Source organism: Peromyscus eremicus, chromosome X (assembly GCF_949786415.1).
Source record: "Peromyscus eremicus chromosome X, PerEre_H2_v1, whole genome shotgun sequence".
Lineage (NCBI taxonomy): Eukaryota > Metazoa > Chordata > Mammalia > Rodentia > Cricetidae > Peromyscus > Peromyscus eremicus.
Window position 1 is genome coordinate 81,514,906 of NC_081439.1, and position 20,162 is coordinate 81,535,067.

Consider the following 20,162-nt stretch of genomic DNA (forward strand, 5'->3'; position numbering starts at 1 on the left):
AAATAAAGGATAGCCTCGAGAGGGCCTGGAACCTATTCCAATGGGCCCCGACTGTCTCTGTCCCAGGGTTTTTATAGAGACGCCAAGGGGTGGAGCAAAAGACCTCCTCCCCCAGCACAGCCAAGTGCAGACCATCTCAGACACCTGCACTCAGGCCCGTGGTCTAATCATCCTCTATGAGGACCTGCTGGGTAAAGCCACGAGGAACCCGAGAACGGGCTCCCACACTTTACCATATAGGTTTCTAATGTAAATATAGGGGTTGCAATTTTTGTACTACAAGATATGGCCTTACCTGACCTACATGTCAGAAGTCAAGAAACCACTGCGAAGAACCAGGTTTCATTATAGCTTGTGCTTGGTCTAGGGATTAGAAGAGGGGAAGTCTAGGCTTGTACACAGTTGCAAGTGGAGGGAAAGTAATATATGACACTTCCTTATCAACTTGCAGTCACTGACACAAAGCTAAAGGATGCCTGGTCTTATGGTGATATTTTATTTGTGCTGAAATGTGATTTTATTTGTGTGTTAATAAATAAAGTTACTTGGGGGTCAGAGCTAATAGCAAGCCATAGCAGAAGTCTGGCAGTGGTAGCACATGCCCTTAATCCCGATCACATGACAGGCAGATCTCTGTGTGTTCAAGGATACCACCATCATGGAGACACATGCCTTTAATCTCAATATCAACCATAGAAGACCTGGAGGTCTGTAGAGATAGGCAGTGACGAGGAGGTCATGTGGTTGGGTTTACAACCAATGAGAAGGCAGAACAGAAAGTCAATAAAAAGACAGATACACAGGAAGTAGGTCTCTTTCTCAGGGGGAAGGACGGCAGCGGGTGGTAAGAAGGCGGTTTTAGTCTCAGCTCTTAGATAGTGCTCTGACCCCTTGGGCTTTTAACTCTGCATTTGGCTCTGTGTTTCTTAGTTAATAAGACTGTTACATCTACATGGCCTAATTTCTGGGAGAGGGAAGAAAACATTGATAGAGTCTGTGATATAGCATGCAATGGTGTCATCAATGTTTTTAGGGATATCAGCATTAGTTAATCGTGTGTGCATTTGGGGATTAATCTAATTATTCAGAAGACCAAAAAGGCAGATAATAAGAAATCATCTACATTGTTACCATATATCTTAATTTTCGTTCTTGAGTGAGGTATATAGGAAGATTTACCTGGTCGAGCAGGAAAACAATTACCTTCTGACACACTGAAGTAAACTTGCCATGAGCATGTCATCATTGTCTCATTTCAGAAAACTATCACTTAGCTTGCCTTTCTTGCTTTCTTTTTCATTCCCTTTGTTTGAGACAAGGTCTCACTATGTAATTCTTAGTTAGATAAATAAATAAGATAGATAGATAGATAGATAGATAGATAGATAGATACATACATACATACATACATACATACATACATACATACATACATAAAAATAGGTAAAGGCATAGCTAGACAACAGGTAGACAGATAAGAGAGATCAGACATTCCGCATGTAAGACCACACTTGGAATATTTTCCTTCTCCTCTGTCCTTAACCTTCCTTTTCCCTTACTCCATTGTTTAGACATTTTTCTTCCTTCATTGGAATCCGTTTTGTTACCATGTCATATGTATTTTTTAAATTCTAGATTCCACATATGAGAGAAACCATGTCATATTTGTCTTTCTGAGCCCAGTTTAGTTTTTAGATAATATCACGACCTTACTTCCATCTCTTTTCATTATAATGCCTATCTTATGGGTCTGGGAGCCATCTATTTTAAACAAAGGCACTCAGGGACACATCACTCTGAGTCCCAGTTTCAATGGGAGAGCTAAGCTAAAGTTTGGCCAGTATTATGCTCCAACTTAAAAAAAAATTAAGTTCTCTCCTGAGGATATAGTATAAATGATAAACACTACACCACCCAAAACAAACAAACAAACAAAACATGGGACATGGAACTAAACAGATCCTTTTCAAATGATGAAATCCAAATGATTGAGATATATTTAAAAAATAATCAACATCCTCAGTCAGAATGACTAAGATCATGAAACTAAATGATAATATATGCTTGCATAGATATGAGGAAAGTGGAAGACATATTCACTGCTGTGGGAGTGCAAACAAATGCAGCAACTATGGAAATCAGTGTGAAGGTTCCTGAACCATGTACGTGTGTGTGTGTGTGTGTGTGTGTGTGTGTGTATGTGCCAATCATGTGATCCATCTAGATTACTCTTGGGGACATACCAAAAAAATCTCCACATGCTACTATAGAGTTAACTGCTCATACACATTAATTTGTGCTTTATTCATAATAGCCAGGAGATGGACCACAAGGATGACCCCAGATTAGATTTCTAGGAATAGTGGAGAGTGGTTTCTCCCTTATGCCCCAATGTCTCCCTCTATCAAGATATCTTTTTCATTGTTCTCCCACTCCATCCTTCCCCCAGCTCTCTGGATGCACAGGTGAGTGTATCTCTGAATTTGAGGCCAGTCTGTTCTACAGAGTGAGTTCCAGGACAGTCTGGGCCAAACAAACACTGTATCAAAAATTTTAAAAAATGAATTCATGAAAATTTCCAGTCTATATCGATAGACTTCAAAACAAAAATACAAAGGAAACCCAGATTTAGAACAAATGTTGCATGTTGTCTCTCATATGTGGATGTTGATTTTGAATCTTTAGATATATGTGCTTCATCTGGAGGTCACAAAATTACTAATGTGTGATGGAAAGAGGCTGTCTAGAGAGCAGAGGGAGAATGGAGTGGCCTGTGATTTTAAATCAATGATTTCAATGCTGTTCTTATGACATGACATTTGCAGATTTTCAAGGTTGCAGATTGATGGTCAGTTTCTTCAAATTGTTGGATTAGCATTTGTGATGTTTTGAATGAGAATGAGCCCAAAAGGCTAAAATGTTTGAATGTTTGGTCCTTAGTCCACGGAACTGTTGGATAAGGATTAGGAGATGTAGCCTTTTTGGAGTAGGTGTGGCCTTGTTGGATAAAGTATATCAATGGAGATGGATAGACTTTAATGTTTCAAAAGCCTATGCCAAGCCACAGTCTCTCTCTCTCTCTCTCTCTCTCTCTCTCTCTCTCTCTCTCTCTCTCTCTCTCTCCATACTATCTGCAGATACCAGGATGTAAAGCTCTGTTTGCCTATCTATCACTACGGTTTCCACCACAATGATAATGGATGATGGACTAACCCTCTGAAACTGTAAGCAAGCCAACAATTAATTGCTTTATTCTCTAAGTTCCCTTGGTCATCGAGTCTCCTCACAGCAGAACAGTAAGACAGAATTCATTTATTTGACTTTCTTTTTACTCATCAGACTAATATATAGAAATTATTTAATTCAATCAAATAAAATCATATGACAGGGTAATATTAACAAGTTGAAGTAATATTTGTCAGTAGCAACACAAATCTTTTTAGCCTGTCTCTTATAGTCACTAGTACTTCTAAAGATATGTAGTTGACTGAATGTTTATGCCCACATAATAAATATGTCAAAATCCTATACACTGATAATATAAAATCATGAGATGAGATGGGATTTCTGTGAGGTATTTAGGTCATGAGGATAGGGTAGATTAATGTCTTTTAAAAAGAGACTCCATAGAGTTCCCTTGTCCTTCCATAATGTGAAGATATAACATAAAAATAAACTTGAAAGTCAGTCTTCACCAGGTAACAAATCTCCTGAACCTTTCCTGCAACTTTTAAACATTCATCATTGTGAGAAATAGGCTTCTGCTGCATATAAACCATTCTGGGTGTGGTCTTCTGCTGTAGGAACCTGAATGGATTAATGCAGGCAAAGAGGACCTACCACAGCGGTCAAGTGTACCTTCATCACTTTCAGAGTTTCAGAGTTAGGAAGCAGCAAAGGCCTGTTGGGTGTTCATGGAGACAGCAGAGGTTCATTATCTTTACATCATACTCATTTGAATATTTCCTAACATTATTTACATTGAAACTTGCATTTTATTTAAATATTTAAATTTGTATAAAACCCAATGAAATTGTTTTCATCTAACCTATTTTCTGTGATTGAACTTTATTCATAGGAATAGTCAAATGTCACACACTTGTTGATTCAGAGGAAAGAACATGATATTAAAAACAGTGTAGATGTATACAAGCAAGATAAACCGCAAAGAAAATATGATGTCTAGTTAGAGTACATGAGATGTACCTTTTTACTTGTTGCCTCATCCTGACTGAACTCCTACAAGGTAGTGTCATGCTTCTATCAAGAGGACATGTGCATCCTCCTTGCCCCAGGTTGAATTACAAATCTTCTCATGTGGATGCTTATACTGTAGTATGCTTTTATGTGATCTACACAGTTTCTTTACCATTGAAGAGTATGAGAGAGGATAGATTTGCATCTAGATTTTAACATTTATTGTTGAGCCTGGTAACTGGAGTTTCAGGATCTGACAGGATGACAATAGTAGTTGGACTTTGGAAGTTTTAATTACAATGAAAGAAGAAAATTAGGTAGTAAGTAGATGAGCCTGTCTGTAAGATTGTATCTTCATTTTATTTCAATGGATATCAGTAAACAGAATACATTTGTATAGACTATACAGTGTTTTCATATACATTTATATGAAGAGGGTTTTTCACTTCTCTGACAATGTTGAGTCCTATCGTAGTCACTATTAATTTGTAACTGAGAACTGAGAAAGGGAGACTACCAGCGATGGTCTTTGTATATTGGCGAAATTATTAAGGCCACTCCACGTAGTTAAAAGGAAGATTTATTTAGTGGGTGCTGCGGGCCACAGGAATATATTATAAGAACTCAGCTGGTTATGGCAAAGCCACTACCTGGAGGAATCAGGGAATTCCTCCAGAGGAAGCCAAATCCCAAGGAGTTTTTGGTGTTACTTGGCTTGTTATATATCAGCTGTGTTCTATTATGAAAGTCATGTGTGCCTTCATAGTTTTCCCAATTGACTTTTCCCTAAGAAGGGCTAACAGTGTGGACTGATCACTCTCTGGACATACACATTCCAGGTATTTGAAGAACAGCCTCAGGAAAGGCTTTCTCTGGAATCAGATATCTCCCTTGGCCACTTTCAAGGACTAGCAGTAATAACAGTCTACATGCAAGTCTCCTGATTTAAGGTAAATTCCACAAGGAGACACCACCTAGGTCAGGTGCAATTTAGCTCGGGCCCTCCTTTCTTACAGCCTTACTAACTTTATAGACCACTAACTCCTTACCTAACCACTTCTAGGAATATTTAGATAACCTTCTGCGCTGACAGCAATGCTCAGCCAGAACCCCAGTTCAAGCCTCCCTGTAATTATCATCATTAGCAGCATCCGGCCAGGTCCATCCCCAGATGGAGGAGAATACTTTATCAGAGATACCTCTGTATTCTCTAAGAACAGACTTAACCATCCAGGCTACCTGTTTGAGAAGGCCTGGCAGATGTGCCAATTAAGCTTTACTTCCTCCTTTCCCAAACCTTACCTCTGGTTCCAGATCTCCCTTTAACTATCACCAGAGGCATCTAGCTGTACACAGGTTGCCTAGCGACTGAGCACACTTTCCCCCACCCTGCAGAAAAAAATGGCAGATAGCTTGGACAGATAGGAGCCACAGGAAAAAAGAAGACAGTTTTATTTTCTCCCATTGACCTAGCAACTTATAGATTCTTAACATTTTCTACTAATCACGTTTAAGACTATAGTTGAGCACATAAGGTTCCCTCTTCTTAGATATTACCCGAATTTAGCCTTTAGTTAATTCATTTCCCCATTGGTCACTTCCCTTTGGGGTTGCAAATGATAATTAATGGTTATTGGCTCCCTATGTGATTCTTATCACCCCTCCATTTGACCCTGGAAGCCTGGCTTTATATACCAGGACTTCCAGGGCATGGGGAGAGAGAGAAGAGAAAAGAGTATGGAGGAACTAGATGGGTAAGAACTTGAGAGGAACAAACTGAGATGGGGAAGAATTAGATTGAAGGGCTAGAGGAGAGTACTAGAGGAACGAGATGGAAGATGAGGAAGAACCAGATGAGGAAGAACTAGATGGGGAAGAACAAGTTGAGGAAGAACGAGATGAGGAGAGAGAAGATGGGAGAAAAGATGATATGGGAAGGAACAAGATGGATGAGAACCTAGAAGGGGCAGAACTAGATGAAGGAATTAAGATAGAACCTAGAGGGGACCGCAGACAAGTGTAGAGAGAAATCAGGCTAGAAATGGGCTAAATACGAGAGCAGAATATAAGCTTGTAACTGACTCAGAAGAATAAAGTGTATGGACTAAGGAGTTTCGTGTACATAGATTCATTTCTTCTCATCAAAGATTAATTATCAGCTGGTTGTAGATTCTTCCCGGACCCTGGGAGGGGACTATCGAGGGGCTGGACCCCCGTAGTCCCCGATAAGTGGGTAACTTACAAATGAAGGGATAGGTAGGTCGCGGGGTCTGGGGAAGGTGTATTGCACTCCAGCGGTGTTCGCTGGAGCTCTGCTCGGTCCACCTCCACCATCCAGGGTCCCGGAACAGAGAGAGAGTGCTGGCCCATCCAGATCTCGGGTCTCCAGGCGCCTCCCTTGGCCCCGCCTTGTAGGCGTGACAGTTGCCGAAGCCTCAATGGGGGTTGGAACTTCCAGATCAAAGCTGGAATGGCTACCCACTACATCTCCCCCTTTTTGTCTAAATAAGAAGGAGAGGAGGGGAGGGGAGACGAGGGGAGGGGAGACGAGGGGAGAGGAGAGGAGAGGAGAGGAGGGGAGGGGAGACGAGGGGAGAGGAGAGGAGAGGAGACGAGGGGAGGGGAGGGGAGGGGAGGATAGGATATATATATACAATATATACTCTGGGGGTTAAGAGGAGTCATATGAGATAGGTGCCCAATCACAAGAGTAAGCTGCACATGGCAAAACCAGGTTTTTCCAAAGAGGCATCCAACCAAATAACAATAGCCAGTGATAATGAATAATTGGAAGTAAACTCACTCCTATCTGCTACACCTGGGAGGGGCACAAAAGCAAAATGCAAGAAAAAAATCTGTGTTTTTTAAGAAACTGAGACTGTAAGACTCTTGCCATGGTTCCTTGGAGTTTTCTCACAAGCACTGAGAAATCTCATCACAGGACTCCATTCTTGGACCATGACACTGCAAGGAGCTTTTGGCAGTGGGAAGTTGCTGGGAGAGAGAGGCAGTGATTCTTTTTGCGGATATGGCCACTTGTAGATTTCCCATTCTCCAGTGCACGGCCCCACACCCATGCACATATAGACAGCACTGAGAGGACTTAATGGGTTGTAAACTTAAACAGGAATGAGGCCAGGCGTGGTGACAAATGTCTGTAATCCAGCACTCAGTAGGCAGCGGCAGCTTGATCACTGTGAGTTCCAGGCCAGGAAGGTCTGCATAGCTAGTTCCAGGTCAAACAGGGCTACATAGTGAGACTCTGTCTCAAAAAAAGGCATGAAGTTGGGAGTGGCATGTTGGGGGTAAATGGAGGTAGTTGGAGGGGTAAGATGGGGATAGACCATGATGTTCTACTGCATACATTTATGAGATTCAAAAAAAAAAAGCCAATTGCTTTCTGATTGGAATTGAGTCTCACTCCACAGGAGTGGCTGGGGAGGCCATAGGTTTAGTGGGGAAGTTCTTGCTGTCATGTTGCTAAGTGGACATGATGTGCCTGTCAAATTGTCTTCTATGTAACTATAACCACAGACTAGTGCTGCTGTCAGCTTGGGTCAGAGGGGCTTCCTTTAACCGTACTTGGCAGTGATTGCAGAGTTAGAATTAGTCAAAGTACACAGGGGAGGTAACTGATGAATGCCCAACCACAAAAGAGGCATCTATAGCACTCCATCTAAGACTCAGGGAACATTGCAGGAAAGGGATGGGAAATATAATGACAGGAGAAAGTAGGGGGACAAGTGTGGAACGTTGGCTTCTGGGCATCATGTGGCTGTTGCATTCGTCAACACACAGAAGCTGCAATTATCTGCACAAGATTCTTGCCCATCAACACCCTGTCATGGAAGAAGGACTAGTACTTGGGGCCCCGCACCCCAAGCAGATTCGTAGGATGATAACAGTTAATGGAGGAAGGAGAGACACTTTCCTTAAGGATGTAGCCACTAGCACTGTGCCCATGATCCTGCAAACAAACTCTTACCTATACTGTAAACAATCCTAATGGGACTCATTGAGTCACCAAAAAAAGACGTGAAATTAGAAGAAGTCTAGTTAGGAAGAGTAAAGGGATTAATAAGAATGGGGTGGGGGCTGGAGAGATAGCTCATTGGTTAAGAGCACTTGGCTGCTCTTCCAGAGGACCTGATTCAACTCCCAGCAACCACATGGTGGCTCACAAACACCTGTAATGAGATCTGGTGCCCTCTTCTTGCCTGCAGAGACACATGCAGGCAAAACACTGTATACATAAAGAACAAATCTTAGAAAAAAAGAATGGGATGGGGACAAAAGACAGCATTGGAGTAAATATGACTAAAATACATTATGTATATATGTGAAAATGTTATGATGAACCCATTCTTATGTAAATTAGTGTTTACTAATGAAACATTAAAAAATTATCCAGGCATGTTGACACATGACTTTAGCTCCTATAATTGGGAAGCTGAGAGAATATCATGAATCTGAGTCCAATCTGGGCCACATAATGAGTCATTATCTCAAAAATAAAAAATCAATAAGATTCAAGAATGAGAAGTATAACAGCATTTGTCTGATGTGTGTAAAACTCTAGGTTCAAGTGTCATATTGTTTTTAAGACATCAAACAAGCATGACAGACTGAGCAGGACAAGGAGATCCATGCACAGGCCCCAGGGTGGTACTCCCCAGGCTCCGAGGAGGAAGCATGCTCCTGCCCAGCGCCAGAAGGGACTGAGCAGGACAAGGAGATCCATGCACAGGCCCCAGGGTGGTACTCCCCAGGCTCCGAGGAGGAAGCATGTTCCTGCCCAGCGCCAGAAGGGACTGAGCAGGACAAGGAGATTCACACTTAGGCCTGGAGCAGTCCACCCCAGGCTCCAAGGAGAAAACATGCGCCCTCCTGGCATCTTGCGCCAAACTGACAGACACTATTATGGTGAGCAAACGTATGGTGTCATATGTGAGAGAGAAAGAGAGACAGAATGGTTCATGTCCTGTGGACAGAGACATATCTGAAGAGGTGAAAGCAGTGAGGAGCGGGTTGATATGGGTAGCTTCATTGCCCCACCCCCACCCCCCCACCCCCCCCACCCCCCGGGCCATGGTGATGTCTGGGCCTGGGCTGCTACCGGGGCCCATGTCTGGGTTCATGGCCCTGATGCAGCCTCAGTCTGTGTTGATGTCCATGGTTCCTGACACCACTGAAGGCTGAGAGGATAGGGCTGTACAGAGTTGGCCCCACTCCTCACTGACTGCAACACTAGGGAGAACTGGTCCTGCCCCTCACCTGGACAGCGCAATAGAGCTAACCCTGTTTGCAGGGGCACAGGGGAGCTGGCCCCGAGGGTGTGAGAATGGGAGAGCAGGTCACAGCCCTCTTGTCTGCCATGTGGTGGTGTGGGTGAGGGAAAGATGCCCTCCTCCCCTCGCCCCTTGCCACCTGCAGCAGGTGGGGGAGCACCCCTCACCAGCTGCAGCACTCAGGAAAATGTGTCTTGTGCCTCGCCTGAGCAGCACAGTAGAGCTGACCCTATAGACAGGCGTGCAGGTGAGCCAGCCCTGAAGCTGTAGGAGGGGCATAGCAGGTACCTCCTCCCTTGTTTGCAGGGTGGTGTGGTAGGGGAGAGGAAGAGTCCCTCCCAATTTGCCCCTACCACCTCCAGCTGGCAAGGGAGCTGACCCTCCCTTTATCAGCTCCAACACTCAGGAAAGCAGGCCCTGCACCTCATTTGAGCAGCAGAGCTGACCCTGTTGGCATGGGGGGGATGGGGATATGTGTGGAGGGGGTGCAGGCAAGCCAGCCTAAGAACATGAGTGTGGGAGATCTGACCTTGCCCCTCATCTGCCTTATGGTGGCATGGGTGGGGGAGAGATGCCCTCCCCCCATGATGCCCTCCACCACTGCTACACCTGAGGTGGGTGGGAGAGCTGGCCCAGAGGTCATAAGAGTGGGAGAGCTGCCCCTGCCCCTCACCAGCTGCAGCACTCAGGAGAGCAGGCCCTGCCCTTCACCTGGGCAGCACAGTAAAGAAGACCCTGTTGGCGGACATGTGGATGTGCCAGCCCTGAAGTCGTGAGCATGGGAAAGCTGTCTCCACAACTGTCTGTCATGTGGCAGCATGGGCAGGGGAGAGATGCTTCCCTTTACCCCTCGCCACCTGCGACAGACAAGGGAGCAGACCCTCCCCCTTACCAGCTACAGCAGTAAGGAAAGCAGCCCTGCTGTCAGCTGTGACCCTGTGGGCAGATCCTTGAGGGTGTGAGAGTGGGATGGCTGGCCACACCCCCACATCTGCATGTTTGCATTGAGGGAGAGGGAAAGATGCCCTTCCCCCTTGCCCCTGCCACCTGTGGTGAGTGAAGGAGCTGACCCGCCCGCATACCAGCTCCAGCACTTGGGAAAATGGGCCCTGCCCCGCACATGGGAGTGTGGGTTAACAGGCCTGAGAAAGTGAGCGTGGGAGATCTGCCTCCCCCATCTGCCTGAGGTCATAAGAGTGGAAGAACTATCCTTGCCCCTCACCAGCTGTAGCACGCAGGAGAGTGGCCCCTGCACCTCACCTGGGCAACACAGTAGAGCTGGCCCTGAAGGTGTAGGTGTGGCAGAGGCCACCCTGAGGGTGTAAAAACAGGAGGACTGGCTCCACTCCTTGCTCATTGCTGCAAGAGGTGAAGTAGCCAGGGCAAGCTGGAGAGCTCACCCTGGTAAGGAAGACAGGGAAGAGCTGGCAGGCTGACCAACCCTGCAACTACCCATGCCCAGAATCAGGATTATGAGTTGGTCCACCCTAACATCCACCCCATCTATGATCTGCTGCAGCATCGTGAAGGGGCTAGTCCTGAAGACCCAAAACTACAGGATCTCCATGACACAGGACAACAACAGGATATCCAAGAGGAGTCCCAGTGAGGGCCCAGCATCGATAGTGTAGCAGAAACCAGAAGCCTCAAACCAGACCAATGACTCTCTGCAATGAACACTTGCAAGTAAAAATGTGTAGGTAAAAGGGTTCGCTGCATGACTCACTGTGTCACACTACAGCTCCCATGATGAGATTGGGTTTTTTCCTTCTTTTTTCTTTTTTTCTCTTAAATTTTACTTTATTTTATTTTGGGAGGGGAGGTTGCATGGGCAGAGGACAGATACAAAGGGATGGGGAATGAATGGAGTTAAAATGCATGATGTGAAAGACACAAAGAATTTTTTTTTATAAAAATGGCACATTTATTGCTACAGAACGGTCATGTACATGACTTCATCAAATAACTACAGATGGGAACAGGTAATGGTCTAGACCAAGCTGGGTGGTTTGCCTCTTCAGGAAGTCCAGCACACAACCTGTTTGGACACTTCTACAAATCAGAAATACACCAAAAACATGAAAAATCGAGGCACTCAGCCACACATTGAAAACAAGGTGTAACTGTTTATCTTTTTTTTGAAATGTTTTCCCTTTTTTTTCTTTTTTTTTAACTTTTTTTTAAAGTTTTTAATGCTGCAGCTATGTGTACAGTCGCAAAAAAAAAAAAAGAAAGAAAAAAGTCTGCACTGCGACCCTACAACTAAAACAAAAACAAAGAAACAAAAACAAACAAAAGAAGCTACCATACAGTTTCATCTCGGTAACACATGGTAAAATAACATCTTTTAAATAGTAAAATAAAGTAACAAACTTTTACTCATAATGATTCCAAAAATCTACAAAGAAGAAATATTCAGAATCTGACAATTTTTTTTGTAATATTCATGGTATAAAAGGATTGCTCCTGCGAAAAATAAGCCAAATATATTTTTTATTTTTTAAATTTAGTTTTTTTTTCCTACTAGGGTGTACTACAGTCTATTTTATAGCAAAAGAACACTAGACAGACAAAGCTTTATAACAAAAAGCCAGGCACTGATAAATGGTAAATCTCTGCTTTTTTTTTCTTATCTTCACTTAATTGCATCACAAGTAACGAGAATGAAAAAGGCCACAGTTCATATATTTCACCATTACATATGTCTATAATACTTGAAATGAGCATATGGCAAAACAGCACTGCACAGAGATGAGTCACTTCAAGTCCCATGAGAAAGAACATCTTGAAAGAAAACAAACATAACCAAAGCAAAATCAAGAAGAGGCCCAAAGGCCTTGGTGCCCCATTGTCTTGGAATTCATCATATTCCGTCTTCACCTCTTTATTTATTTATTTTTTTAAATTTATTTAATTTTTGCTTCCAGTCAGCCGGCAGACTACTTTTTTTTTTTTGTGCTTGTTTATGCTGAATCGTTTCATTCCTGACTTAAGTTCAGTTTTGGACACAGATCATATTCTGCCTGTTGGATGCAAAGATGAAAAAAAAAAATCCTCTTACCCCCAAGTCTCAGTTCGACTCCCTCCCACTTCCCAACCCCTCATCAAAACAAAGATCACAAATAATAATTATAATAAAAAAATCAAGAGATGGGAAAAACGTGGAAAAACAAAACAGAACCAGGAATCGGAAGACTGAGTCAGAATCAGTTGTACGACTGGGTGATCTGAGAGTTGTATGCGCATTAGTGTTCCTCACAGTTACACAGAGGACAAATGGTGGGAACTCCTAGATGGGCAGATCCCTAACTCTGCATATTCATAAAGTACTTGAATGTGGAGGTGGATCAACTGCTCCAAGCTGCTTTCAAAGTCTGAGCCTCTAAACGGGTCCCTAACCTATGCATCACCACACCATATATATCTAGTGTAGTCTGGACCCTTATGAAATGTATGTATAGTATTTTAATCCTGTCTTTAAGTTGCTTTCAAAAATCCAGTGCAGGAATACCAATATCTTACCTGGGTTTGATAATTACAAAATAACAACAAGAAAAAAAAAACACATTAAAAAGGCCACATTCCCTTTCTTCTTCTTTTCTTTTAAACTGGAGATACAACCCAATTACTACAGAGAGGGTCAGATCATGTTTCTCCACCAAGCAGAATGCAGCCAGCAGCTTCTGGTGGCCTTTAGGGAGTCTTTTGCTTATTTCCAAAAGGAATTTGACAATAGCCGTATTACATTACCAAGTAATGAATACATCAAAGCTGGTGAGCAAGAAATCGCAGCTTTTCCTCTGTTTGAGTGAGAACAGAATATAAAAGCACCAATTGAAAAAAAAATCAAATGACTAATTTAACTTTTTGCTTTGTTTACAGATTGGAAAAACTTTAATTCAGCTTTAGTAAGCACCTTTACGATAACATGTATCAAAAGTGCCATTCTGAAAATGTACATCAATGCAGGGAGTATTTCCAGTTCCCTAAAGAGTAAACACCATATTCTCTTCTATACACTTATCCTGAATGTGATCAGAGTATACCTGCTTCCTATATAATAATAATGTTCCTAGGGATACCCGCCTTGGTAGACTATACAAAGTGAGTGCAGAATGGATCACGAAAAGGAAATCTTCAACATGGGGGAGGGAACAAGTACACATGGTTTCCATCATTTAGGGAGGAGGGGAGTGTACATTATTGTCTTCCGTGCCCTTCTTTGAGCCCCTCTGTTCGCACGTTTCATAGGAAAGCCCCCGAAGAACTTTTCATGAAATTTGATTTCTGCTATTCTCCTACGTTTTCAATCCACCTCCACATTTTAGGAACTTAACAAATCAAAGCATTTTAGTTTTATCACTACTGAACATATTTACAGTTTTCAACACGCACGCGCGCACACACACTCACACACACACACACACACACACACAGAGCTAATCAAAATGTTTATGGGTTTGTAAAAGGTGACCACGTGATAACTATCTTATTTGTTCTTACATTTTCGGAAATGAACATAAATTTCAGATTCTTGTAGCTCACTATTTCATTTAAATGACTTTTTTTAAAAAAACCACACAGTTTAGAAAGCAAAAAGCAAAAAACCTGATACAATGTATTAAAACACATAATAACAAGAGTCTACATGTAAAAATATAACTTTTACATACACAGTTTCAAAATAATGATAGGTTTGCCATTGGTTGCATAAAATTTACAAATGTGTTTCATCACTACGTAACTGGTAAAACAGGACAACAGATGGGGCATTTAGACCATTTCCATGGATTTATGGCATTTACTCAGTGCTGATAGGTGGAAAAAACTACTTCAACAGGGATTTTTTTTTTCTTAATACATGCCAAGATTGTGTGGCTGTAAAAATAGAAACCAGTTAGAGACGAAAGGATGCTGACGGATGCTTAAGTAGAAGCACTACTGTTTACTGCACTACACACCAAAGTCAACCATTAGGAAGATTTCGGATGGGAATTGGTTCAATTGTGCCCAGAGTGAATGCTAGCTATCTGATGAGTTGCTGTGCCATAGTTTGATCTATGTTTCTATCAAATGTTAAGTATAAACTTCATTCATACTGGCCAGAGAATACTGCACTATACCCCTCCTCATAAAAGTGCAACTTAATGCTTCAGGACTTATAAGGCTTGTTATAATGCTGCATGATTGGTTGGCATTTTTCAGACGAAGGAGGAGGCAAGTAAGTCATCTACTTTTTAGTAAACCCATTTTGAAAAAAGAAAGAAAGAAAGAAAGAAAGAAAGAAAGAAAGAAAGAAAGAAAGCAAGCAACAAAATCAATCAGCTCGGTCACACTACTTGCAATTTTCTCATTTGACGGTTTTTGAACTTGACTCTTTTTTTTTTTTTTTTAAGTTTTTGTATTTTTTCCAAAAATCTGACCATGTATTCAGAAACGCCTCACTGCACACTACTTCGGCTACACAGGTAGGTAACACTTGAATCGTTTTGTTAAATCACAGCCACTTTGATTATGTTATGTTTCCGATGATATAAACATTGGAAGGCACAGTGGTAACATTGTAGCATTCTAACCGTGTACCTCTGAAAATCCCAGGAGAGGGTCACAAGGGCAGCGCCACAAGCCGGACAAACTCTTTTTGCCTTGCCTGGGCAATGCTGCATGTAATTTCTACACATGATGTGATTTTTTTAAGTCCTGTGTTCCCAAAAGACTGGAGAAACAACTTTCTACTATTTATGAATGAGAAGCAACATCAGGGTCAGCACTCCGTCCTGCACTGCCCCTCCGGAAGCAGAGTTGGCACTACAGGGTACGATAACAAACTGGGGAAGGGACAAAAATCAGACCAAAAAAAAAAAAATCCATATTTACAGTAAAATCTTTCTTTTAAAAAAGTTAATCAGTACTATTTTTTTACAGGAGAAAAAAGTCTGAAACAAATGAACAAAAGCTTACCATAGTCACTAAATTTTTAATATATATTTATATATATATTTATATATATATTTGTCATAGGTCTATAACATCCATCTGTCCCTCCTACCCTAAGGAATGGCTAATGTCATCACTTGGTTGCCATCAGGACGTTTGCTGGTTTTGTTATGAGGGTAGCCGGGCTTCCCCTATCCAATATCCGGTCATTAGAAACACTAGCTGACTTGAATACCAACAAAAACGTTCATGTCGTTTTCTTCAGAAGTACACTTTTTCATTATTGCAAGTTTACAATTTTTTTTTAAATTAAATATTTTTTTCAGACTTACAAATTAATTATATTTTTTTTTCCAAAAGAAGTTTAGGCACAAATGCATTGCTCCACAGTGTGGAAGGATTGCCATTCAGTCTCTGGGCTGTGTCTCAGCCTGTACATACCGCTTCGCACATTCAGAATGATATGTTAAAGAAGTCGCCCCTCAAGTTGCACTTTTTTCTTTCTTTCTTTCTTTCTTTCTTTCTTTCTTTCTTTCTTTCTTTCATTTTTTTGTTTGTTTTTCTGCTTTTTGATAATTGGGAATGCTGAAACCTCTTGCGTCTGCAATTCATAACTACTCAGACTTGTCTTATATTACAAAAAAAAAGGGGCTAAGGAGCAGTGTTTATGTAGGTTTAGGATAATACAGCTGTTAAGGAAGTGGTCTCTTGTTTTAATGAAGCAAGGTGGCAACTTGGACCCTTTCACATCTGTCCCATGTGATTCGCTGCGTCTCCCATCCCAGGGTGTGGACCAGCCAAGGACAGAGGGGGAGGTTCTGAGGACACTTTCTCTTCCTCCCTTCTTTTCAGGCAGGCAGCTTTCGGATTCAGATTCCTTTCTCGCACTTGCTGCTCCAGGCTGAGGATGACAGCCACGGCCTGGTGGAGAATCAGGAGCTTGGTCTGTGGCTTGTCGCTCTTCAGGTGGAGCTGCACCATGCGGCCCAGCTCTTTGAAAGCCTCATTGATATCACGGACCCTCAGGCGCTCGCGGGCATTGTTAGCCATCCTCCGTTCCTTTTCACGTTCTGCCTTCTGCTCTGGGGTCAGGTCCTCATCATCGTTATTGCTAGTAATTGATTTTATATCCTTCTTGTCGTCATCTAATTTCTTGTCCTCAGAAGATTTTGTGTCTTGCAGGTTCTCATCTCCCTCATCATCGGATTTGATCTCGGAGCTTCCAGAAGACACACTCTGGCCCTGGAGACCTGGTGGCATTCCTCTGTAAGGGTCTTGGGGTGGGTTCAAGTCAGGGGAAGTTGCAGACTGGACAGGAAGCTGTGGAACCGGAACCTGGTTTGGCAGGAGAGAATGGCTGCCTCGCAGAGCCACGCCATCTTCACGGTGGGCCCCAACCATGAGTGAATGTCTGTTGGCTGAAAGAAGGCCAGTTCCATACCCTGAGCCCAGGCCACCCATTGCTCCATTATGAGAAGGTCCGATGATCCCATGCATGTCCCCATGGCCACCAGGCACAGCTGTGGACGGGCCCACTGCATGATTCCGGAGAACATGAATTGCATCATCCAGTCTCTCTAAGCGGTCTTCAATCCGGCTTTGCAAAGAGTGCAAGGGTCCTTCATAATTAGGAGATTATGAGGCCTGTCCTCCGTTTCTGGACCAAACAGCTGTGCCTGCTGAGAGCGAAGGAGGAGAGCCAACAGGAGTTGAAGGGTTTGATGAAAAGCTGTTGTTAGTGTGATCTGGAGAATAGATCGAAGCCAGGGCTTTTCCCAGAGCGTCTCCAGTCTGGGAGCTACCTGCTGCCCCAGTTCCTCTATTTGCCATGATGCTGTCGGTCCCGTTGGCAGGAGAAGTGCAGGAGGAGGTGCTGTAATGGTTTGTGCCGCTACAATGGAACGAGGACATCGGCGGAAGACTGGAGTTGATGTCTGCTGAGGAGTGGGATGGGTAGCTCAAACGTTCATGTGGATGCAGGCTACAGTAGCTGCTAGACTGCGGAATATGAGAGGAATTGCCCAACATTCCTCCATAGCCAGGCTGATTCATTCCACTGGAGGAGCTCCAAGGGTCACTGCTGTGATGGCCATCTTGCATGAAGAAGGAGCTGGGGAAAGTGCTCGCCGCTGGTTTGGAGGAAGGATAGCCTGGTGAGTCCCTATTGTAGTCGGCAGTGCTTGCTGAAGGAGCGTAGACTGAGGAGGGCAAACCTGGAGGGACTTTTCGGACTTTCTTTGTCTGCACCTCCATGGCACTACTGTGAAGAGGCCTCCGCCGGGTGTTATTGCTAGAATACTGATAGTACTGGGAGCCAGGTTTGGTGGGCGAAAGGGTTCCTGGATTGCCCATATCCATGTCCCCTCCAAGGAGACTCTGGTGGCAACCCTGCACGTTTTCTCTCCCATAAGATGAGTATGAGCCCCTTTCTGCTTTACTTTGTATTCTGGAATTGACAAAAGGTGGAGAGAGATTGTCATGTGACCCAAGATCCCTGCTGGTCATGTGGTCATAGGGAGTCCCATCTCCATAGTTCCTGGATGGGCTTGGATGGCCTCCATTCCCCCAGGACCCTGAGCTACTTCTGTCTTCTACATTTGAGCCAGTAAAATGTCCACTCGCCAAAGAAGTTGGTCCATTTTTCCCACTGCTTACAGGAGGCGAAAACATCGCACTGAAATCCAGTAAATCACTCAGCTCTTTGTCCGTCCCTAAGGCAGCCATTCGCTGTTGGTGATGCATTTTAGCAAAATCACACAAACCGCCCGCGCGCGACGAGGGGCTCCGGGTGCAGTGCCGGCGCCCAGGCGGCGGTCATGTCTATCCCCCTGCCTCCGCCGACGCCGCCGCCGCCGCCGCCGCCGCCGCCGCCGCCACCACCACCACCACCACCACCACCTCTTCCCAAGAATTTTTTAAAAAGTTAAAAATATCAAAGAATAGAAAGGAATGGATGCGAATATAGCCTTTTAGTATATTTCCTCTTTCTCGCTTATCTTTATGATCATGTTACATTACAATAATTTCAAAATACCTTGTTCTAATCAAAATGGATTTCTGTAAGGATTGTGATAACCACAAAGCAAAAATATGTGGGAGGGGCTGCAGAGATTGCTGTTAAGAGCACTTGCTGATCTTTGTAGAGGACCCAGGTTCAGCTCCCAGCACCCACATGGTGGCTCACAACTATCTGTAACTCCAGTTCTAAGGGATCCAACACCTTCTCTCGACCTCCATGGACAGCAAACACACATGTGGTACACATACACACAAGCAGGAAAAAACACTTATACACATAAAAAAAATCTAAGAAAAATCTATAGTAGACAAATCAATAATACTAAGCAAGGAATCAAAATATAACACTCCAGGAAGTCACTTAGTCACAAAGAAAGACTGTAAGAGAGGGTGTGGTATTGTAGTCCCCAAAATATTGTGCATGCTAATAAACTTATCTGGGGTCAGAGACAGAACAACCACAATATTAAACATAGAAGTTAGGCAGTGGTAGCACACGCCTTTAATCCTAGCATTCCAGAGGCAGAAATCCATCTGTTCAAGGATATAGCCAAGCATGGTGACTCACGCCTTTAATCCCAGAAAGTGAGCCTTTAATCCCAGGGAGCGGTGGTAGAAAGCAGAAATGTTAATAAGGCGTGAGGACCAGAAACTAGAAGCATTTGCCTGGTTAAGCATTTTGGCTGGTTAAGCATTCAGGCTTCTAGCAGCAGTTCAGCTGAGAGCCATTGGGATGAGGACACAGAAGCTTCCAGTCTGAGGAAACAGGACCAGCTGAGGAACTGGCAAGGTGAGGTAGCCATGGCTTGTTCTGTCTCTCTGATCTACCAGCACTGACCCCAATAACTGGCCTCGGGTTTGATTTTATTAATAAGAACTTTTAAGATTCCTGCTACAAAGCCGGGCGGTGGTGGCACACGCCTTTAATCCCAACACTCGGGAGGCAGAAGCAGGTGGATCTTTGTGAGTTCGAGGCCAGCCTGGTCTACAGAGCAAGATCCAGGAAAAGGCGCAAAGCTACACAGAGAAACCCTGTCTCAAAAAAACAAAACAAAACAAAAAACAAAAACAAACAAAAAAAAAGATTCCTGCTACAAGAGGGAGAGATGAGCCACAGTAAAACAAGGAAACAAGTTGCAAAAGGACAGTGATAACAAACCTTATGTGTTGCTGTGGAATAATCATTTTGTATACTGTGGTGTGTATTACTCTCGTTGGTTTAATAAAGAGCCAGCTGGCCAATAGCTAGGCAGGAAGAGGTTAGGCAGGAGAGCCGAGACTGAGAGACCACTGGGAAGAAAGAGGGCAGAACCACCAGCCAGATGCAGAGGAAGCAGGAGATGAATGTGCTGTGCTGAAAAAAGGTACTGCCACATGGTAGAGCATAGATAAGAATTATGGGTTAGTTTAAGTTGAAAGAGCTAGTTAGTAACAATCATAAGCTATCGGCTGAGGATTTATAATTAATAAGTTTCCCTGTGTGGTTATTTAGGCGCCAGTGGTCCTGACAAAACACTCCGCCTACAACCTATCAATAGTTTCATTAGACATAAGTGAATTAAGAATTCCAACTGATACACATGGAATAATACAATGGATTAAAAAGCAAGACCCGCCGGGCGGTGGTGGCGCACGCCTTTAATCCCAGCACTCGGGAGGCAGAGCCAGGCGGATCTCTGTGAGTTCAAGGCCAGCCTGGTCTCCAAAGCGAGTTCCAGGAAA

At 43.5% G+C, this 20,162-nt stretch overlaps 1 protein-coding gene across 1 annotated transcript; it reads right to left on the reverse strand.

Annotated features, from left to right (window-relative positions):
* Positions 1 to 12,437: 12,437 nt before the first annotated feature.
* On the reverse strand, positions 12,438 to 18,235 carry LOC131899411 (transcription factor 4-like). The gene is given in 1 exon segment (XM_059250857.1): positions 12,438 to 18,235. A coding segment is annotated over 1 exon segment (1,998 nt). The 5' UTR covers positions 18,165 to 18,235; the 3' UTR covers positions 12,438 to 16,166.
* Between the last annotated feature and the right edge of the window lie 1,927 nt (positions 18,236 to 20,162).